General features: G+C 41.0%; 1 protein-coding gene across 2 annotated transcripts in view; it reads right to left on the bottom strand.

Annotated features, from left to right (window-relative positions):
- MSN (moesin) overlaps positions 1-23,759 on the bottom strand; it is a 36,447-nt gene that overhangs the window by 10,800 nt on the left and 1,888 nt on the right. The window contains exons 1-2 of one of the 2 annotated variants that reach the window (XM_042825297.1): positions 14,088-14,216; positions 6,324-6,407 (exon numbers count right to left, since the gene is read on the bottom strand). In XM_042825297.1, the coding sequence (XP_042681231.1) occupies positions 6,324-6,407; positions 14,088-14,108 (105 nt within the window). In that variant the 5' untranslated portion in view covers positions 14,109-14,216. Of the gene's footprint in view, positions 1-6,323; positions 6,408-14,087; positions 14,217-23,759 lie in introns of those variants that run through there. The other variant, XM_042825298.1, reaches the window with a different exon arrangement.

Below are 23,759 nucleotides of genomic sequence, written 5' to 3'. Positions count from 1 at the left end.
CTGGCTTTACAGAAGTAGTATCATGGCAGAAAAAAAAAAAAAAAAAAGCTTTCAGCAGCTGCATGCTATTAGAAACACACACAACCTACATAAGGCCACATAGACTATACACTATTCTTCAAGTCCATGAAATTATTCAGCCTATCTTTGCCTGAATATGGAGAGCTGGCCTAAATAACACTTTAAACAAAGAATGTAGGTCTGATAACCCTTCACATACACACGTCACATAGTAGGACGCATCCAGCTAAGGAGGGTTTCAAAAAAGCATTAGATTTCGCTGTATATATATATAGAAAACTCTTGGTAGAAAGAGAGGAAGAAAGGCTGTCCTAGAGCCTAAGAAAAGCTTTGTTCTCTGCAATATTAACATTTGAATGGAATGGAGGCTCACCCCCACTGCTGTATGTGTCTGCTTGCCTCACTTTCATTTGTCTGCAGCTTAAGCCTGGGAATTCAATAAGCTGAACTGCCAGCAAGGAGCTGAATGGCATCACACTGAGGCCTCGCACAAAAGGACTTTTATTCCACAGCAGAAGTCTGCACAGCAATTGCATTGACAACAATGGTCTGGACAGAGGAGAGGGGGAGACGGCACAGCACACGCACAAGAACTTCACAGCCCCAGTCGGCTACTAAATCAAACTAAGATGCACTGCAATTCCTCCTCTAGGAATTATGTGAAATGTAAAGCAAGGCACATGGTGGCTTGTTAATCTGAGCATGGATCTGTACAATTCAGCCTTCATCCTGAAAGTAAAGGCAGATGATGGTAGCCTCTACCAAGTGACAGTCCTTTCCACCTCAGCTTCAACAGGATATTTGGTTCAATTTTGAAAGCAAAACTATCATGAACTAAAAAGTTTTCTACAGGAAAACTCCACTTTTTCAGGTCTGCATGGCTTTCTCACCTCCCCCTCCACAAACACCAGTCTCCTTCCCAGCTATTGTTCTTGCCATTAAGAGCTGTCTCACAGCAGAAGGAGGGCCACAAGTAGACCTCTTAAATGTAGATTTTAGCATGAGGATGACTGTTCAAGATTGCTATAGTTCTCAGCCTAGGAAAATTGTCTGGAGAAGAGAAGGCTAGGGAGACCTTACAGCTGTCCACTTGAAAGCAGAAAAGTACCTGAAAGGAGATTGTGTCGGCCTCTTCTCTCACATAAATTGCAACAGGACTAGAGAGAATGTCCTCAAGTTGCACCAGGAGAGGTTCAGGCTGGATATTAGGAAAAATTTCTTCTCTGAAAGAGTGGTCAGGCACAGGATCAGGCTCTGTCCAGGGAGGTGGTTGATTTACCATCTCTGGAGGTGTTCAAGAAACATTTAAATGTTGTTCTAAGAGACATGGTTTAGTAGTGAAATATTAGTGGTAGGTAGACATTTGGACTAGATGATTTTGGAGGAAATACACCACACATGCAAACAAGTGCAGATCCAGCATGAAAGCAATATTTACGCAAAGACAAAAGCAAAGTATTCAAGCAAAAAAGACATTTCAAGTTCCTGCTTCAAAGGATAGAGCATCACAAAGCATCCACAATACTACATATGTCTTAAACATTGCCTGTTGTCCTTTCCAAAGATGAAGAGGCCATGAGAGGCATGTCAAGTATTTTTGACAGAAATTTGTTTGCAAACAATACTGCTGGACTGCTCTGACCTGGCTAATCTACCTCATCTGCAGTTTAATATGCCATAGTTTTTCTATTCAATTTAGTAAAAGAGGCACTTTGCAGATAAATGTCACTTAATTATCCTGCTTTCACTGCCACTGAAAACCTCTGTGCCACTGCACAAGTGTCCTTCCTTGATTAGGCCATGGATTAGACAAGCAAAAGATCTCAATCAGGCCCAGGTATTATTTGGCTTTATATCCTGCAATGATCATGACTGGGGAAGCCTTCTCTCAATTACTTTTCAAAATTGAATACAGCATTGACTCAGCTAGTATTCAGGCACATTATGTCCAAAATGAAGCATGAGTAGAGAGGAGTAGAAATAAGAATTCACAAAAGTAAAAGAAAAAAAAAAATACAAATTCCGCTTCTTAGTTCAATTGCAGAACCAGGTTCCTCAGAGAGTTCAGCACTATTACATATTCATCTCAGAAGCACTCCTTCCACATCTTAAAGAGAGTAGTACTTTTAAAGTATAAGCTGACCTTACCAAAACTTCAAATAACGTAATCCAGGCAACTCTGTGAAATCTAGACTTGGCCAAGAGAAAGATGCTGTGTGCACTAGCTGAATCTCTCTCTTATTAACATGCAAAAACAACAACAACCAGCAAATGAAGAGAACAATGGCACTTTGACCAAGATTAGCTACAATGCTTGAAAAGTCACTTATCCTCTAAAGAAGTAAATGGAACCATTGACATTACTGTTTGCTTCAGGTGCTGACCTCATACCCAGGAAAGTGTCTTGGGAAGGCCAACAACTTGCTGTCACAATCTGAAGTAATAGAAAGCTTTTCTAGTGTCACATTCCACTTTAAACTGTACTTGAATTCACAGCTCTTAACTGGACAGCTGTTGCGCTCAGAGAGATGGTTTTTTTGCTTACTCTAAAGGTTTATTCTGGCATGACATGCTGAGGTCACTATCTCTTGGATTCTATGATGTCTAAAAGCTAGTAATGAACAGTCTGAAGTCTGTGGTCAACTATAGGCTCAGACAGCACAAAGCAAGTCATTGAGAAGAAAATCTGCAGTCAGAGAAGTAGAGTGCATTGTAGGATGGAAAAAGAAGTACTGACTAAACAGTTTAGAAACCACTACTCAATTGTTTTTTTTTTTTAAAAAAAAAAAAAAAAAAACACTGACATAAGGCCCATCAAGTTGGTAGAGATGCCACCCATCCATTGTCCTATCCACTCAATAGGTCTAGTATTGCATACAGCTAAGATGCCTCTACAAGAAGCTAGGAGAAATAAGAGGCTTTCAAGGGGGAAAGAACAAGAAACCAAAAGAATCCAAGGTCAAAAGCATCAGAAAAAAAAGCATTTGAGAAGCTGCCATGTGCAGCTGATTGGGTATATAGAAGAAGGGAGTATGCTTTCATACTACAGATGTGCTCAAAATAGAAGATTTAATAACTACAGCCAGAGACCACATTCATCTTTCACAGAGCTACTGGCTTTCCTGGTGAGTTGGTAAGCACTGCAGTTCAGCAAGTGACACTAAGAGGCACATAAGCAGAGCAGCTGAAGACAAGCTGGTATAGGCCTCCTGCCTCAACTAACAGTTTTGTCAGCATAAGCTATTTAATGCTACAGCTATACAAGCACTGGAAACAGGATGATATAGGTAGATCTCTAGTACATATCATGATGTTACTACACTATATATCAATTCATAAGGATTTTTCTGCTCCAAGGTATCTGATTAGAGAAGATAACAGTACATAAGTTTACTTCAGAATTTAGCCAAGCATGAGAGTGAGGCAGGAGCATCCCTACTTCAAGTCCATTTCATTACTATTAGTGCAGAACGTTCTCTCCAGATTCAAACTGCTCTTCCTCGTGAAGAGATCATCTAGCTTTCAAGAAGTCCTTTTAATCCTTATTCAGATTAGGTAATCACTACACTGGGATAGATATATTTATTCTCCCTTTAGACACAGCGGGTGGAACCAAATGCTACCTAAACGCTGCTGAACAAAGCCAGCAGCGTGCACCAAGACAGATGTGTAACTAAAAACCTTGGTAAAACTTGTTTGCTTCTTGCCTAATTCAGAACTCACAACTCACTCAAAACGAAAGGGCACTCTGGGGCAAAAACATTCAGGGTATCTAAAAATTTTTCTGTGAAAGAGTTGAAGCCAGATTTCACACCAGGAGGTCAATGTACTGCAGCAGCAAAAACACAAGGTTGCTTTGTAAAGAAACTCTCTCTACCCTCAAAAAAACTCTGATGATGGCAGACACTTTTTCCACATTCAGCATCATGCACAAAACCTAGATTAGCAATTTCAGGAGCACCTCATAGCTTAAGGGAGCTAGGAAATTAACACTCACTTCGCTCTTGTAAATCCTAGCATGAGACCAAAGGCCACCTCAGGATAGAAATTGAGATAGAGTGAACAGACATTAGTCAGACAGCAATCATTGCTTAGATCCCTTTAGTAGCATCAGCAGGGAAAACAGCCCTGGGCTAGCCCTTTAGAGGAACTAATCTACACAAATAGCTCAGCCATTTTGAACCTATCAGATACATGCCAGATGAAAGTATTAAAAAAAAAATTATGAAGATGACAAGCCAGAATTGGATAAGCTACAAGATTGCACTTCTCCTAAATTCTCTTAAGAGTGAACAAGTATTTGTTTTAAAGAGCAACGAAGAGAGACAATGGGGGTAAAGCAGAGCACTGGATTAAAGATTAAGTGAAGATGAGAACTATGTTTAACATACGCAACAGTAAGAAGCCTATAGCTACAGCATGCAAGCACTTGCGCCCCTATCCCAGCAATTTTCAGCCTTGATGTGCAATTCTGACTGTGGACAAATTCTCTCTTCCACACATGCAGCTGTTCACAAAGGAGTGAAATCAATTACTAAGAGATGAAAAGTTCCCATACAGGAAAAACAATTACAAGCTTCACAAACACAGACAAGCTGTTCAAGTCCAACTTTCACACCACAATTTCATTTTGTACTAAATGTCCAGTGAGGCAAAAGCTACAGGTGGTCTAGAGCAGACTGAAAATTTTATGCAGATTTAAAGCACTACTGACTTCAGCAGCAACACTTCCTAGTACCTGGTGCTTTGTTTACACAATGCCAAAAATCAGATGTTGAAAAATAGTAGAAAAAACAGGAAGCATCCAACTGAAGAAGCACTTCTCCAAAAAAACAAATAAATAAAGTAAAATAAAATTACAAAATCCAGTTCATCTCTTGATGAATTTAGGAGTATATCATGTAAGCTTTAATAGAATAAGGTTTCATTAACTAACTGGTGGAGTTCCACATTGCACACATGCGTTCTCAATGGAATCCAGAACTAAATTCCATCTATCAAAAGAACTGCGAGAGTCTTGAGAACACACAGGGCTCAATATACTAGAGCTACATGGAAACAGCTGAGAAACTACACTACAGCACAGAACTTTTTTGAAAGCCTTTTTTTCCCATCCCATCATAAAAGGGCACTCTTTGCTAAGCCATAGAATCTCACTCTACTGCATTCCAGGGCTGTGCCATAGAGGACAATATAGTATCTAGCTTTGAGTCATTCAGGTGAGTAATGAGGGAAAGTAGCAGTTTGTGGTTATACATAAAAAAAAATATATTAAAAAAAAAAATCATGCTCTCCATCCCCACATGAAATAGCTGACCTCTACAGGTGGGGTCTGCTCTTCAGTTTCTCTGTTTATTAAGACAGGCTCAGGGTAGAGCTGGTCCCAGAATGCCTAGTACTACCGAGCCACGGCCATCCCTGGCATACCTGGTCTGGCAGTTCCTTCATCTGGTCATGAATCTGAGATTCATTTTACTTTCCTTCAAGCCATGAACTTATTACTCAGATTCTTCTCTGATTAGGAAACCCTTGATTTTTTTCCTCAGTGTCCTCACAAAGCCTTGACTGTCTACAGGAAGAGACTACGTCACTTGCGAGCAGCACAGATGCTTTGAGTGGCTAGACAGTTGCCTAGATATGCCCTTCAGGATTACAGCAGGAACACACAGTGGAGCCTGTCAAAGTTTCAGCAGCTGCAGTTAAGTCTGTCTTCAGCTGCTCCAAACTTGGGTTGCGTGTCTCCCTCTTTCTGTTTGGACCAAAGTAGAAAGAACCTTGCCCAGTCAGTGAATGCAGGGGAAGGCTAAAGCACCTAGATGAAGGCTCAATATAATACAGTACATAACTTTTCTTAGTATCGCCCTCAAGCTGTGTTGGGAGCATAGAATATCACTTTGCGTGCACAATGCTGCAACAATGTTTGAAACCTCAGCTAAGACCATCCTGTTCTAGATCAGTTTCTCTTTGAAATCAATTACACAATGTTTGCAAGTAAGCCAAGCTTAACAGTAGCTGCCCTGTAAGACTGATCTCATGAGTTGGATAGCAGTAGATATCTGCAGCCACAACTCAAATTATGAACTACAGTACCAATACAGTTTAGTGAAAGTAAGAAAAGCTCCTAACATATTCTTAAAAAATAAAAAATACAGTAGTTTTGAAAAAAGCATGTCATTTCATATTTTTGAGTTCTCTTAAAGTTGCTATACACACTGTCATTTAATACTGGAAGCCCTTAGAAACTGTTGTCAGAATCACAACACTAGCATCAACTTCAGATCTTCTGCAGCTCCATTGCTTACCTGATCAAAGAGTTGTTTCCCTGTAGTGTTGGGCTGGATGGCAAATTCCAGCTCAGCATCCATGGTGGTAACACGCACACTGATCTGGAAAACAGAACAGACATCATTATAATACATGCACTGACATTACACAATAATGAAAAACATCATCTGCCTCCATCCAGAGACCCATTCCCAGGCTTCTAAAAACTCCACTGCCAGCAGTTATAAAGTCACCTGCCCAGACAGCCCAGTGTTCCCAGCACCCACCACTTCAGCTTGCTCACAGAGCATAGCTTTCAGATGTCCTAGTGTTCATCCTGCCTGATGCAACTTGCATACAAATCTACATACTGAAAACATATGAGAGGGCCATTTACAGCTGATGAGGTTGTATTTCTCAGTGTAGGAAATCCTGGAATCATTCAACAAAGCAAAGATGTCTCAGACCTCGGAACACATGAAGGATAAATATCAAGAAAGTTCTTGGAAGCAAAAACAACCTCAACCTGTTGCAGAAGAGTAGTAGGTACAGAACAATATTGTTCCAGTCTCCATAGATATCTGGGGAGATTATAAGGCACAATTCCTGATATTGTTCAAGGGCTACGAGTAGAAAGCAAACAAGATAGAATAACACGCGAAGGCAAAAAGAACACGTGCTGAACTAAGACACTAGTATGAGCAGGCACTTCACAAACCAGTAGAATGATCCCTATGTAGTTGCATACTACCACCTGGTTCTCTCAGGGAGGTGAAACATCTAGAAACAGTGAATAAATGTTTTAAGTGACCTTACTATGCAGCCAAATTTATTAAAAAGACCTTAAGCAAAAGGTAATGAGATAATGAATTGCCTTTCAGAAGAAATATTATATGATCCACTCTAGTAACAAGCTTCTCACCATGCAATGAAACTGGCAAGAAAACTGCAACAAGCAGCATTATAATTTCATTTTACAGAAGCAAGAATATACCTGTTTATCTTTCACCGACAGTTATCAGGGAACAAGTTAAGAGATAAAGAGCAGAAGCTTCTTATCTCAAACATTTGATTAAAACATGGCTGATTCCATTTACAACTTCACATTATCAGAATATTTTGTAGATTCCTAGATGTAGGAATACTCCCTCCTGGACACACAGATGACTTAACTTCTAACCAGGCCAAGTCTTCAAGTACACTGAGATTTCTGAGAGCTCATTTCTACTTGCTTGTTTGTACTCCAAAAAAGAAAAACATAAAGAAGCTGCAAAGATTTTAAGAACAAAAACCATTTAAACACTTCTCCAGTAGAGCAAAGGTTGAAAATGTGAAGGTACATAGACAAGATTCAAAGTGCACAAAACCCCAGTGTACAGGCATTACTCTTGCAGCTCTCTTCCCTGCCAACAGCAATTTGCTGTATATCACTAAACCCTCATTTATTTGCTCTCCAGTGTAATCCACCTTCTTAGCCTACCCACTTTCCAGGGGTTAGAAAGGTACGCTGTGAACAGTTTTAGTAAGAGAGCTCAAACTGCAATTTATACTGTAAGTTAACAATGTGACCAGAGACAATGTAACACCAGAGACTAAAAAGATAGAGTAAGCACAGAATCGTTTGATATGCTTGCTAGGACTGAGAGCCCCAAACCAGTTTTGCTACTTGTACTTAGAAGCAGTTTCTTGCACCAGAGGAGTGTCAGCTTCTACATCTGCCTTCCTTAGGACATATACCAGCAAGAACAAAGATATCCATAAATTATGTCTAAAAGGCATTGGGTTAAACAAGTCATTAAGCAACAGATTGTTGTTTGCTTGCTTTAAAGCCCCTTCTGTTCACCTAATCCGCTTACATACCAGCTATCATGAAAAGAATATATAGGCTTTCGGTTCTCCTGTTAATGGACAAAAATGCAGTAGCTACCCTTGGCTGACAACACCTGCATAAGTGATTAAATGCAGAAGTATCTGAGCACAGGGGAAGTACCAGAAATCAGAAACATTTATGGCAGCTCTTGGCAACCTGTGCCTGAATTACTTTTCAGCTCTGCTCTATAAGTTTTAAAATAAAGCTGGTTCAGTTAGTATCCTCCTCACAGAATGGCCCAGCGAGGTTGCAAATGCACCCTCCCTGGAAGCACTCAAGGCCAGACTGGATGGAACTGTGAGCAATATGGTCTAGCAGGTGTCCCTGCCTATAGCAGGGGGATGGAACTAGATGCTATTAAAGGACCCTTCCAACCCAAACCATTCTATGATTCTGTGAATTTCATGAACAGTTACTATTTGTAAGACTCACACCTCTGTTAGCACAGTAAAATAAGGTCCCATGGTACGATCAGTAAAATTCCTTAACTGTCATTCAGTTTAAACATACTTGAGTTCCCGATGGGTTATCACCCTTCAATTAATACATTAAGTAATAAGAGATGGACTTCTTTCCTAATAGTAGCTCTCCGTGCTCAAGATGAGTAGCAATTCAAGGTTTAGAAGTCTTAAACAGGGTATATTCATTTGCAATTTCAGTATACACTTTTTTAGAATACAGCATGAGTAAAGATACCACAGGAAACAGGCATGTGTTTTACAGAACCGCACCCCAGTAATTCTAGCTTCCCTGATCTGCACAAAGTTGTAACAAATAGCATACTGCTCTCAAGGACCAAAGGAGGAAAGCATGTCCCGGGATGTAACACCGCCTCAAAAAAAATCCAAAGTTGTTTTTCTAGTTTCATACCCCCCATCCACCCCCCACGTGCTTCCAAGCTGTATTTTTAAGCCAGCTGTTGTGAACTGGAAAAACAAAGTGAAGTTTCCACCGTTACAAGCAGTGGGAGGTACTGTTCTCCATTCCCAGTTAGCAGATAAGAAGCCTGACAGTGCTTCAGAGCAGATGCAGCTTCATAGGAGTGTTTTGCTTCTGCTCAGTACTGCTATAGAAACACAGATCACTGAGCTTCTGCTCAGTACTGCTATAGAAACACAGTTCTTAAAGCATTTGGGGGGAAAAAAAAGAAAAAAGGAAAAAAAGCACCAAGGAGGGAGCTTTGTTCTAAAAGATGCCCCACGACAATTCAACTCCTGGTCACTTCACCTTAATGGGTTCTGACTGCAGCTCCGAGAGAAACCACCAGAAACTGCCTACCCGACCTACACACTGCCTACCTGGCAAGTAAATGCCAGACACTGCATGATCAACTGCATTCTCCTCATTCAAAATACTATCTTTAGTTAAACCACTCTGCTAAGGCATGCACAACTGAGTACTGTCTAACACAGAACTAAGACAAGACATACACAAAATGCTTTATCAGAGGAAAGAATAATCTGTCCCAGCATAATTCAGACGTTTATGCTTGCTTTGTCCCTTGAATTACTCCGCCAAAGTACTTTTAAACCATTAATGTAATTTAGCATCCATGCTTATTCTAAGCAAGAAAAGACTCAGGATTCATTAGTATTAAGATTTGTATTTCTAAACCATCCAATGAGGTTTTCCTAGATTAAATATTCTAGCACCTACGAAGCAGTACACATTGGTCTGTCTTCCTGTCAACAAATAATTGTAGCATATATACAACAGATTTGTTCCCAAATAAGAATAAAAGCCTGTCCTCCAAGTAACTGCAGGAACGGTGTAGTGCTATGCCTGAATTAAGACACAGTCTTATTTCTACTTCTATTGCACAGCCCTTTTCCTCTACAGGCACCCAATCTTTGCCCCATAACAAGACAAGATCTGCCTGAAAAACTTGATTGCTTTTCCCAGGCAGAACATAACAAAACTACTAAACTAGAATACACTAGAAGACAGCCAGTCAGATGGAGACTGTAATAAGCGTCCAACTGCTCATCAATACCTTCATTTGAGGGCAGTCTGCCAATAAAATAAAACACTCCTTCTGAGTGTAACTGACTTGGACTGCTGAGCACACACGGTTCTAGCTCTGCCATACCAGGCAGGCGAGGCACATCCTTCTCCAACACTAGCAACAGGAGAAAATACAGTGAGAAAAAGACATTACCTGCCACTGATTACAAAGTCCAGTGACAGCAATTACCCACATTCCTTTATCCAAAAAGGATTTTGTAAATTTCATGAACTGTTACTAATTTTAAGACTCATGCCTCTGTTAACATAGTAAAAAAAGATCCCGTGGTACAATCAGCAAAATTCCTTCACTGTCATTGGCCTCTATGTGTTTATAGGGCTTACTTTCATCATTAGCAGATTTACTAAAAATGCTATTCTAAAACAGTAAGTTACACTGAAATTCTATTTAAAGCAACTAATTGAATTTCCATCATTTATAATGTGTTACATTTATAATTGCTGTACCCAAGTGCCTCCAACCCTCAAAATTCTGCTTAGATCTTAAACTAGTAGAATTTTTACCCAGGTAGATGACCTTTAAGTAGGCTGCTTTTGACTTTCCATTATCATTTAATAGATTATTTTGCATACTAACAGCTAACAATACTGTATAAAAAGCTTCTAGATAAGGCTATCTTGCACATTACAAGAAAATTCATCACATTTCAAAAGAAGCACAGAGCACACACATTTCAAAAGCCAACTAACCTAAAAAGTGCTCAAGAAAAAAAGCCAAAATGTAACTGATTCATTTCATAATGGCTACAGGAAAGTGCTAGAAACCTAGCAACTCTTCCTCTTCTCTATCTGGGGACTCGCATTGCTTTACCAGTCAAAGCACAACTAAAGATTGCCACTACAATCTATTTGCATCTATTTCCAACATCTTTTCGGAAAGATTGCCCATACACTTTCAAGTCTCACTTTTTACTCCACTCAGAATCCCAGTAAGTTCTACTAGCAGGAATGATCAGTGTTCTTTTGCAAGTCTGTAAGTGAGCCCAACTATAATAACCTGCTGCAACTACATGCTAAGATGACAGTCTGTATCTGTACATAAAAGACGCCTGGTTACCAAACTGGAGAAAAATGGATTTGATGACTGGACCACTCACTGAAGAAGGAATTGGCTGTGTGGTCACACACAGAGAGTTATGGTCAACAGCTCAAAATCCAAGTGGACACTGGTGAAGGGTGGTATTCCTCAGGAATGGGTGCTGGGACCAGAGCTATTTAACATCCATGTAGGCAACACAGACAGTGGGATCAAGTGCATCCTCAGCAAGATTGCAGACTACGCCAAGCTGAGTGATGCAGCTTAGATGCTAGACAGAAGGGACACCATACAGAGGGACCTGGACAGGCTTGAGAGGTGGGCACATGCCAACCACATGAAATTCAACAAGGCCAAGTGCCAAGTGCTGCATCTGGGTCAGGGAAATCCCAAGGACAGATACAAGTTGGGTGGAGAATAGCTCATGAGCAGCCCTGAGGAGAAGGATTTGGGTGTGTCAGTCGATGAAAGACTCAGTATGAGCTGGCAATATGCGCTTGCAGCCTAGAAGGCCAACCATATCCTGGGTTGTATTGAGAGAAGTGTGACTGGCAGGTCAGGAGAACAGATTCCTCCCTTCTACTCCACTCTTAAGAGACCACATCTGGACTACTGCCTCCAGTTCTCCGGCCCCCAACATAACACAGTATCAGCCTCTACAAAGCCCAGATCCTGAGTTAAATCTTCTTTTCTCCCTGGGATTTCCTGAATGTAAGGCTGTTACATACTGCTGGTCTGCAGGCCACAATCTTCACATTTTAATGTCTTCCAGGTTTAAGACACCAAGAGGATAATTTTGGATAAAACTGCATAACTTTAATTAGGGAAAAGTCATGCTTTATTATTTGACTGTTATGGAAAAGATGTAAGTTTATTTTAAAAAAAGAAATCCCAGGCCAACTCTTAACCATTAATCTACAGTGCAGGCTTTCTGCACTTCAGAGCATCTTCTCACCCAGCAGTTACTGTAGGTAAAGATACTCAATTAGCAACATGCACTGGTGGCACCAGTTATGACTGGAAAACAATTGTGTAAGTAAGTATTGTTAGAATTGTGCCTCACTCCCACAAAACATGCAAGTGTTTCTGAGACTACAAATGCTTCTCAGGGCTTGTATACTCCACTCCCTGCTGCACAGATGAGCTAACATGGGCCCTGCCACCTTTCTTGCCTATTGGCCCCGTGCCCTGCCGGAAGGACAGGAGTCATACAGCAATCCACAGAGCACACTGAAGCACCTTGCTTTGCCTTGAAAGAGCATCAGAGGTAACGCCCCCCACCTGAAGCACCAGCAATACTCACAGACATCTGGCTCTTTTCCGAGTACCAGCACACTTCTCAAAGCAAACCTAGGTCCTTTGTGTTAGGGTGGAAGCTGGACTCAGGTCATATGAAAGTGCTTGCAATTTCTAAAGGGATTACATTTAATTAAACCAGCCCCCTTCCAGCCGTCTTAAAGGGCCTTTTCATAACCTTAAGCTCATCAGCAGAACTCCAGCAGGGAGCAGACACACCCCAGGCAGGACGGACTCTGCAGGCAGCAAACTGCAGCTTTCACACAGGTCCTAAACCAAGTTACTGAGAACAGCAAGACTAAAAAGATGCCACAGGAAGCAGAGCTGCAGTGACAGCAGTCAAGATTGAGAAAGTTCACAGCTTTCAAGATTATACTCGCAGAAACTGAACTGAGAAAGGGTGGAGGAGGCAGAGCCCAAACTGGAAGAAACCAGACATGCCCTGACACAAGCATGCATCTGACATTTTACCTCACTTCTGTAGAGACACCAAGAGAAGTGATACCAGTGCAGAAAACACTCTGCCTTTAACCGCCAGCAAAATGCAACTTTGTGGAGTTGATTTAGCACCACTAGCAGGACAGAGAGGGACAGCTGGTTAGAGCACACCGACCACTAAAGCAATACCCATGCTACTGGTTACCCACTCCTCTAGTGCTTGGAGACTAACATGCAAGTTTTTTAGAAGTCCTCTGTCCCATGCAGAGATTGGAAGAGTAGAAAACTTTTGCTTTATCTGACAAACGGTTTCAAAATAAACAGATTTGGGGGCCACTGTACTAGCATTTTCTATACAAATATTCTCACATGGTTTATAGAAAGCAGCATATCCAGTAGGTGAAAGAACCAATCTCTGTTCTTGAAATGGACAGAGGAAGCTGACTGAGGTTGCACTAAAAATCTGGTACACAATATAAGCAGTCAGATTCAAAAAGGAAACTAAATTGTTTACCCTAACATAAGCCCTGTCACACCATAGCGTCAGAGCCCTAAACATGTTTGCTTGATTGTTACCACAAAAGACTATTATTTCAATCCATGATTTAAAAGGCAAGTCATTCAACCACATGAACACAAAAGTAGGATTCCAGCAAAGTTTGTTTTTCCCCCCCCCCAAAAAAGCTTGCAGTCAGGCTTTGCAGCTCTACATAATTTACATTTCGATGACCAGTATTTACTGTACATTTAATATCTTACTTGTCTACTTCGCAAAAACACTTCTTTAGCCCAATTATTAATAAGAATAGTGAAAACTGCATTACTCCTGACAAGAGTGCTGCCCCTCTTATTTCATGTGCCCTTTCAGCAGATTTAGATATCTATCACAATCAGAAGCAATACAGCATGTTGGCAGACATCTCCTCAAGACTTCTCTTGCCCTACTGTGGGAATTTTCTAGCTGAAGAGCAAAGCCTCTATGCTAACTGATATAGCAAGCGTCCCTCTAAATTACACATTCCTGAAAACACTTGTTAGCCATAGTTCAAAAACTCTTATGTTCCTGTTACCATAAGATTCAATGAGCTGTACAGCAGAACTGAGAGCAACAGGCTACAAAAGTAAAATAAAAAGCACCTGAGTTCTGTGAAGAGGCATATCAGTGAATGACTCGCACTCCTGGTTCTCAGTAGAACAGCCTCTTGTTGGAGAAAGTCTGTCTTTGGCACAGGACAGTAGCGCAGTGCAGCAGGCAAGAGCAACTAGTTCCTGTAACTACCCTCATCAGCAGAGCTACAAGAAACTGCAGACAGGCACAAGCTTTTGAATCTTTCACCTACCAACACATATCTGTGCTAGGGTCACAGCCAAGATATTCTGCCTTTCAATTCCTCTTTCTCACAAGGGATCTCCTCACAGCTCTTCCATTTTCTCCACAGTGACATGAAGTTGGATACTTCACATCCCAGAGACAATAAAATTCTTTCATACAGTCAAAAATAAACTGGAATGCAGCCACGAAAAGAACTCTCTCTTTAAAGACACCTTTTGCAATTGAAAAGGTAATGCCTACAGAGCAGAGCAACACAGCAGTACTTTGTTGCTTTTCTGGTTCTTGAGATAAAATGTGACAAGCTAGCTTTTTGCTGAAGTCTCTCTTTACAACTGATCAATAGACCAAGGGGCCAGATCACAGGATGAAACAGCTGAACCTGAGGGGATCCTCAGAACAAGCCCCTCAGACAAGAGATTTGGTACTCATATTAAGTCAGGGTGGCTACTTCAGGTATCTTCATACATGCCGAAGCCCTTTTTCCCCAAGTAGTGAACCAAACTTACAACCTCAAAGGACATCCTTTTTAAAAATCCAGGTCTCCCTCAAACCATACCGACAGATCTCGCAAGAGAGCTTCAGAAAAGCCTGTTCCTTGCTCAAAAGGCCTGACTTTTACCTTGCCCGCACTTTAGAGGCTGTCTTCAGCTACTCACTCTGCTTCAACTTCTGTTGTCTCATAACCAGTATTTCAAAGATCTGGGCTTTTTTCAACAGTGCTAGCAAGCACACACTATAACACAAGCTCATAGTAAACCAGAGCTTTATCAGTGCCTGTTAATGGGATGGAGAACACAGAATTTTAAAATTCTGGGGGCATTGCTTACCTGGTTTAATTAATGATCAGGTTTAGGCAACTTTTATTCCTGTAGAAGTTCTTCCCAAGACTACTACCAAGTAAGTCATTCACAATTAAAAAGGAAAAAAAAAAAAAAAAAAAAAAAGGCAGGGAATTCCTCTACACAGCTCCTCCTCCAAAGTCCTCAGTAACACTTTTCCCAGTTAAAGTTACTTGAATATAATTCCTTCCTTTACAGCCAAGCAGAGAGTAACCAGGTACATCCTACCAGTGGTACTTCAACACAATGGCTGCTAAAAGCCTAGCAACACTAAGCACAAAAAATTCTCCCCTTCTACAGTTCACTCTACAGAGAGAAAGCAAAGCAAAATCTAGCCATACAAATCACTTGACCGCCATGCTACCAGCAAACTTTGGTTTTTGTTTGCTGTTTTTTTTTTCTTTTTTTCTTAGTTTTTATTACCATTTTTTAATTTGTTCTGTGCATGCTAGAAGGTGCCACTCTCCTGAGAAACAATGTATGCCTATTATGGCCTCTTTACCCTAATAGTGGGGTTGGCAGCTGTGCTTCACATGTCTGAGCTTAACCACATCCCTCATTAATGCTCTTCAACTTAACGGCGCTCAACAGAGCAGTGGGCGCGTTTGAAATGCCGGTAGCAGTGGGCGTGACATTTCTCACAGCTATTGAGCACACTTCTCAGGCAATCACAGTTACAGGTTACAAACAAGTGTTTTGGTTCACCCTCCCCATTAAAATCAGTGTTACGACCCTGGCTGCTACTGTAGTAATTGAACACATGAAACAATTCCAACACCATCACTGGAAGCAGATCAGATTTTCTGAGAAGGCTGCTAGACAGCAGCTTTTTGCCCCTTAAACTTGCATTAGTCTAGTCCTTTCCTTCCAAGCTTCATTTCAAAGACAGGAGATTTCCAAGTACCATTTAGCAACTAAAATAAATAGTTCAAGGTGTTAAGAAGACGTCTGGTAGCCAAGATGCATTTTCAAACTATCAACAGGCTTTACAAACCTAGCATCCAGTAAACACCTGCCAAAATTACAGCCAGCAATCTTGTTGGCAGGAGCTCAAAACAAGATCAAGACAGGATGCTAACAAATGTGACCCACACAGGCACACCACATGAACGTTAAGTACCTAAAGGTTCATAGGTTAACGGACTGAACAACTAATTCCCTACGTAAAGGTCTCCAAATTCACCTACAGTCAGGAGCAGTCTTAGCAGTAACTTGAAACGCAGGGCAATAAGAAAGCCACACGCAGAAGGTGCACTTATCATTCAAGAGAATTTCCTGGTAGATGCACAAAGATCACTTCTGTAACTGAGCTCTTACTTCTGCAGAAGGATTCTCATGTTCGGAAGAACAAGTTAGAAACGTACTCAACTGTTTCAGATGCTTCCCTGCTCTTCCACCAAGAGACGTGCAGCTCTTAGGCTTGCTGATAATCAGCAAGAAGGGCAGCTACATGCAGCAGCTGCCTTTTCCAGACTTTCAAAGCAGTGCTTGGGTGTGGCACTTTGAGCTCTTGGCCAGCTCACAGAGCTCACTGAGTATCTTGAACAATAGCCAGACTTCCAGGAGTTAGAACATAGCCTTATTGTGGGATTCAACTGCCCAGACTATGAGCCATCCCTCCAAATTTAACTGCAGGCAGAGTCAAATGTGAGGTAAAGCTGTTTCATCATCCTGTGATTTTCAGTTATATCATTTTCAGTGAGCTAGGAAAATCCTGCAATTTCCTTTCAGTACAGGGTCTCATGCATGCTGGCTGCTTCTACACTTATTTAGGTCACAGTTCTCTAAAATGAAGGATTTCCCTGAAGAAGCTATAGTACTTTAAGCGTAAATTTCCCCACCCACATTTGCTTCCCTCTCCAACCTATTTTAGGTTTCCAATAGCTCTGTTGGGACTGTACATAGCTTATAAAAGACCAGCTTGTGATCGCTGAAGTACCTTCTGTTATTTTAAGCTCTGTATAATTCAAGCACTTGAGCTTTCCTAATATAGAGAGTAGCTACAACAGCAGAATACACAGAACCCTGTGTCCCAAAAGGGTGGGTGTAGAGCTGCTGGCTGCAGCCTGGAGAGAGCAGTGCCAGCACACACAGGGTGCGGTCACACCACCATCCCAAGAGGCCTGTCACCATAATGCAGCCTCCCAGAGCCTCCTTTGGAGCAGTATGAGTATCTGGTAACTTTTTGGTAAAGCCTGGTTGTCACTACAGAGAACTGTAACCGCTACAACTGAAAGAAAAGAACAAAGCTTCAGACTCTCAGTGAACTGCTACTGAAACAAACTATTCCCAGCCTTCTACAGGGCTGCATATCCTCAAACAGTACTGTAAGCATCGCTAAGAAGCGCCGATGAAATGCATCATCGCTATCTGCGCCTCAGGGCTCTGACAGCTTAACGTGATCTTGTGGCCAAGGATTAGCTTTCTATGGGAAACCATTTCTAGGCTACTGCTGGACACAGACACCTTGTGCAGATCAACTGCACCAACACACTGAACAGACAAGCTGGGTATACTCAAAAACTTTTTAATAGAAAAAAAAAAAAAGAAAAAAGGGGTTGCTTTTGATAGGGTTTTGGTGGTTTTTTTGTTGTTTTTTTTGTTTGTTTGTTTGTTTGTTTGTTTGTTTTTGTCGATATAAATGAATAGCTCTTCCACTGTCTCCATCCCTCCACACTCCTGAAGGTAATCTTAAGAACTTCCAGGCATCTACATAATACTTTCCAAATTCAAGTATTTCCACACTGTGTGTGAAGAAGTCAAGAACTACTGTCTCACTGCAACAAACACAAGACTCTGAACAATTCAATCCAACTTAGAAAGTGATTCAGCCTTGATATCAGCCTTCCTCTGAGCATGAAATAGGACCAGATGACCTCCAGAGATCTTCCTCAGCTTAAATTCTGATAACTCTGCAAGACCACAAAAGCTGCTGGAGAGGTAGCTACCCTGTACTAACCAGTTAGAACAACAAGTTCTGAATTTCAATAGAGAAAAACATATAACCACAACCATCTTGCCCATCAAGCAGCCAGCCTGAAAGGACATACAGTGTATTGAGGAAATATACACAGATCACTATTTTAATCACTATTCCAGAGTAGAATATTTAAAGGATAAAAAAAATTCTTATTCTTAAAGGCATTATGAATAAAAAGAGACCAAGGGGGCTAGCGGAGTTGTTGAGAGTTCTAACACTTCACTCTAAAATTTGTCTGTCAGGTCAGTTTTTATAGTGCAACAAAGTAGAGAACAAACACTCAAGAGTGAATTTGGTATAGCTTTTGAGCTATACTGAAAAGGAGAGATTTAGGCTACAACTGCATGTTTCATAGGACTGTGTTACAGAAAAAGAAGTGCATTTATTAAATGGTGTGACTAAATGATTGATTGCACTTTTCCACTACTTAGTCACTTCCCCACCTTAACTGCACCTAATCCAGAGAAAAAGAAAGTTGAAAGTCATAAGGGCTTAGTAACGGGAAAAGGAGAAGCCAGTGATAAACAGACAAGAATGGCTCAAGTCTGCAGGAAGACGTTCTTTTTGCCTAAAAAAAAAGAATATCTGGAGAACATAGGAAAGCACGCTGCAGCAGAAGCACAGTTCTCCACTATGCTGCATGTAAGCTTGTCTGACACTGATTTAATCTCAAAAAATAAATAAAATAAAAGCTTTGCATTATTTACACTCCAGTACGCTGCTGAAGTTAGCATCCTCTTCAGAAGCCTTTCGCTAAGGCTAAGAGTGATCAGCAGTGCTACAAACTTGCAGGAGAGCATAGATCAGTCTGCACTATTCTGCTTCACTACTTCAGTTATCTTCTTTCTGATCTTTTCAGATATTTCTTTATCTCTATGCAGAACCGGTTAAAAAACAAACAAAACAAAAACCATCTCTTCCTTCTCAGCATGCCTAATCGCCTCACTCCAAAGAACTGATCTGATTCAGAATTTTTTCATTCATTCTTCCTTTTTGGGGCACCTCTCTTTTTTGCCTGTAGCTGTTAGTCAACCAATCATGGCCAATGGGAAGAAAAAACCACGTACAGCCCCCCAAAAAACCTCCTTTTCTATGCCTGGGTGTGAACATATTTGGGATGAGAACAGAAAATTATTCCCCCATGCTTCATCTGACTATGTGAGAATAGGTTGCTCAGGACAGCTGCAGCTTCAGAGGCATCAAAAATTAATAGAGGTTCAGAAAATGAATATACATAGGCCAGAAATTTCTGACTGCCTCACTGCTCCATTGGAGGACCAGACATTGGCAGAAGCAAAGATACCCTTTCAGAGATACACAGGAGGGAAGCCACGTGTCCACATTTGCTACAGATATAATTGCCTCTTGCAAACATAAGGCCCAAATCTCTGCATTTTCAGATTTTCAACCTCCGAACAGCTGCAGTTGACTGTGTCTTTATAATCACTAAGTCACCAGTGATTTTGTTACTACCTGACTGCCAAGTATTTACTCCACCATCTATTTACAGTAAGAGCCAACAGTTAGCTACTGTAGTCAGAAGGGAGGGTATAATGCCAACAACATCTAGAAAACTTCTATGTGTTTCTCCAGCTGGAGCACTCAAGTTGTTACAAAGAGGTTAACCCAAAATTAGTTTTCCATGAATCTAGAGACTTCAGCCTGCTCTAGAAATTTCTGGTAGGATAAAAACAAATTCCTTTGATACAGCAATACTGGCTGCACTATGCAAATCCTTGCTGTTCTCAAACACAGCCATGGAAAAGAAAGCAATTAACTAGTTGCTCTTCTTTTAAAACAGTTAGTTAGATGTCCCCCATTATTCCTAGGCAGAGAAGGATTTCCTCTTTTCCATCATTGTGTCTGCAACAGCAGGGACACTCCTCACAGAGGAAGTAGATTTCCACTATCATCACATCCAGAAGGCAGACAAACAAGACACCTTTGCGGGGGGGGGGGGTCCAGGAGTTAGTACTGAGATCTCGGAACTCTTTTAGAAGCACTCCACTGTAATCCTTAGAACAATGCCTGAGCACAGACAGCAGCTTTATTGGGCAAATTCAGGGAAGACTTCTTGGGCACAGAAGAAAAAAAAAAAAAAAAAAAAGAGGAAAAAAAGAAAGTCAGCCAAATAAGGCTGTTTAAGCTGCACCAAGCCAGGAAAGAGTGCAGGAGATGACGTAGTTAGAGGAAGCTTTTAGTCAGTTTCCTTTAAAACTGGGAGCAGGGCCAGAGCTCCCTCTGCCAGACAAGTTTCCCTGAGAGGTGTTAGTTGATCAGAAAGGATGCAGAGATCCCAGCAACTCAAGGATTCTCTTCCCCTCTCCCCTCCCCCCCAACCCAGTTGGTATTTGAAGGTGCCCAGAAGGTATTTGAAACAGTTTGCCAACTGTCTTTTATGAAGCTGTCTAGAGACGTCAACAAGCTCTGCACAAAGAGGAATTCACTTCAGACCAGATATCACAGCCACTATGCATAAAACAACAGAAATGAGTTTCCTCTAGAGGCAACAATGACATTTCCTGTCAAAAAAAGGAGTCCATATTAAGACATCTTATAAAGCAGCTGCATGAGAAAAGCAAGAATTGCAATTAACAATCAGGGGTTGATTAATCAGATGAGGCAGTTGCCCCCAAGGAAAGTGCTGCCAACCCCTTGCAGGTCCAAAAAAATTACTGCCTGTAAATGAGATAAAGTGATACAACATTTGCAAGAAGCAAGTAATGACCAGTCCTCTGATAATAAGCACTATTTCCCCCATAGGATTCTTACAGAAGTAGCAAATCTAAAGCTTTTCTGGGGCTTTTATTATAAGCACCTTACCAGACTACTTCTTGCTCAAGAAACAAACCAGAAAGCCAAGAATTAAAGATCAAATCAACTAATATTTAATCCTATTGAACGTCTGATATGATAAGCACTCAACCCTAATAATACGCCATTTAGTTTTACGAACTAGGTCACGACTACCAGTTTAGATCAGGCACTCAGGATAGGCCTTCCTCGCCACAGTTTAAAACCGCTGTAATGGATGTTTTCCACAGTGCATTGACAGTTGGAGGTAGGGCTTTCCATAAGAAAGGGAAGTAAGATGTTAGCATTATGTATAAACAAAGTGAGCACAAAGGTTATCGAAAATACCTTTTTAACTGCAGCATAGAAGAGGCTCAGAAGTACGAACTAAAGCCTATGCTCAGTATCATCAGCACCAACTGGTTCATCTGCCCAAGAAGTAAAACCTTGCTACTTCTGCCAGATCAAGGAACACAATGCAAGGTAGGGTATAAACATCCCACGACAGATATAAATCTATAGCCCTGCTAGTTAACCTGGTCCTACAGCACACTCAGCATGTTTTAGCCATTGTTGCTTCCTAAGTACAAACTGATCTGAAATTCACCAATGGCAAAATCAGCTTCTACACAAAGCGAGGCCTGAGAGCTCTCAGTCACACCTTTTCAGTTCAATTCAATGCATGAGAGTGCTAGAAGACAGATACAATGGATTGGTTTGCCCAACTAGTTAGCAACAACATCAGCCCAACTTCGATCAGCAGTGCCAAACTTTTTGAGTTATACCGAGGGAGGGAAAAAGGGAGATAAAACATCCCAGGATCAACCCCTGGTAGGCAGAAGGCATCTGGAATGCTTTCAGTGTTCTGTTACAGTACAGTAGGATTCCAATCCAGGGCACCAAAAGTAAGTGCCCATCCATTTCTAGTTACAGTTCCCACTGCTGCCTACCCTCTGCCTCCAGCTTTTAAGACGACTAGAAGAGTCCACAAGAAAAAAATAATAATAATCCAATAATACAAATGTAGCAATCTGCTTATAGCTGCCACTTGGTTGCAGTGTTTAGTAGGAAGCTGCCACACCTCACAAAATGATCCAGCAGGATCTCCTGATACTTGCTATGCAGTCCCACAACAACCTTTCTTCTAACCAGACCTACTCCAATCCTAAAGACATCTGGAGTCCAACTGGAGTACATCAATATCAGCTACAGGCAGGGTCCTTCATGCATCTTTTGGCATCTGTTACGCTGAGTTTTAGAAAATATTAAGGGAAAAGGCAGCAGCAAATTAGATTTATTTTTAAATCCGAACTATCATAGTGAGCTTGAGACCTGCCAATCTCACCGCTTTTTTGTTCTGAGGACTTCATGCTTGTCAAAGCTGATTTTCTCTGCAATAACACTTTGAAACATAGAAGACTTATGTTCCTTAAATACAAAGAAACAGTTCTGCTAATACAGAAAGAGGAGTCCAAACTTCACAATCCCCACTTTGAATCTGTTAGCTCTGATTATATCAATTTATCCACGTTACTTAAAACAGAACTGCTCAGTTCCCAGTGATGGGACAGTCACACACTTCAAACAAGGTAGATGCTCACACTCCCAAATTCTCAGTGACAAAACCAGTCACATAGCCACTAAGCCAGTACATTCACGGACAAAATAGCTAAAAATACATTGAAATATCAGCATTGAAATAGATGCAACTGGCACAGAAGAGTTGTCTTTCCTTCCATTATCTCTTCACAGATAAATATTTCTTGCAGTATTAAAGTTAAAGCAATTAACCATGGGGCTTGGACCAGCTGTCAATGGGACAACACATTCATTTTTATCAAGATTTGGAACCTACTGTGACATTCAGTTCTATCATCCCTGAAATGGCTCTAGACCAGAGTACAAGACAGCGAACATGAGATCAGAGCCAATCACAGCCAACTGACTTCTCACAGCCAGCAGAGTTTGAAATTGACAGCAGTTTGCAAGAGGCATTCTACCAACCAACCACTTCCACCCCTTTGCAGTACAAAGTGTAGGGGGAATTGTAGTCCTCTTTTACAAGTACTTCAGCTGTTTACATCCTGCACGTCTTTTAGAAAAGTATATACAGAGTTGGCTGCTCAACTATAAGAGCACTCAAGATAAAACAATGAAGCCTTCCTGGGAAGAGTGTGGCAGGATTAGTAAGCAGATCTATGATGCATTTTCTACATAGTTTACAAGGCCTTCAACAAAACCCCATCTTGACTGCAGACACTACACTTCACAACAGCAAATCATGTGCCACTAGTTCGAAGGTTACCTGATTTAATCTTGGACTCCTATTAATAGTGTACTAAAGCATAGTGCCCCTGTGAACAAATCTCATGTAACAAGCAATTTCTAGCTAGATATGTTAACATTTAGCCTGGCTTACCAGAAAGCAGGGCCTCAGAACTCAGCAGGTTTTGCTGCCCAAGCCACAAAGCAGCCACAGCATGTTCTGTATGCTTGGTGAGATGAATGATAAGAGCTACCAAACACTTTAGACACAAATGTTTTTCCTGCCCAGCTAGAACTGTTCCCTGGAACATTTCCTCCATCTGTCTTCTTCACAATGGATTTATTTTTGTAATGAAGCCTACATACAGCTACATCTATCTGCTCAAGTTTCACCTACATTTGACCTCAATTAAGGAAAGTTACTTGTGTTTTATTGTTTTGTTAATTAAGTATTTATTAGCAAATCTTAAGCTAGCATGTTAGTGGTCATGTTTCTTTCACATGAAGAACTGATTACACAGTTATGCCAGTGTTTCCTGTTCCTGTAAACCACAGCTCAAGAAATGATGCTTAAAGTATAATTTCAGTTGAGCCTGCAA

This window comes from Centrocercus urophasianus, unplaced genomic scaffold (genome assembly GCF_019232065.1).
Source record: "Centrocercus urophasianus isolate 14NV4802_14NV808 unplaced genomic scaffold, USGS_Curo_1.0 seq_24, whole genome shotgun sequence".
NCBI lineage: Eukaryota > Metazoa > Chordata > Aves > Galliformes > Phasianidae > Centrocercus > Centrocercus urophasianus.
The sequence above is the reverse complement of the archived record's forward strand: the minus strand, read 5'-3'. Positions and strand labels throughout refer to the sequence as shown.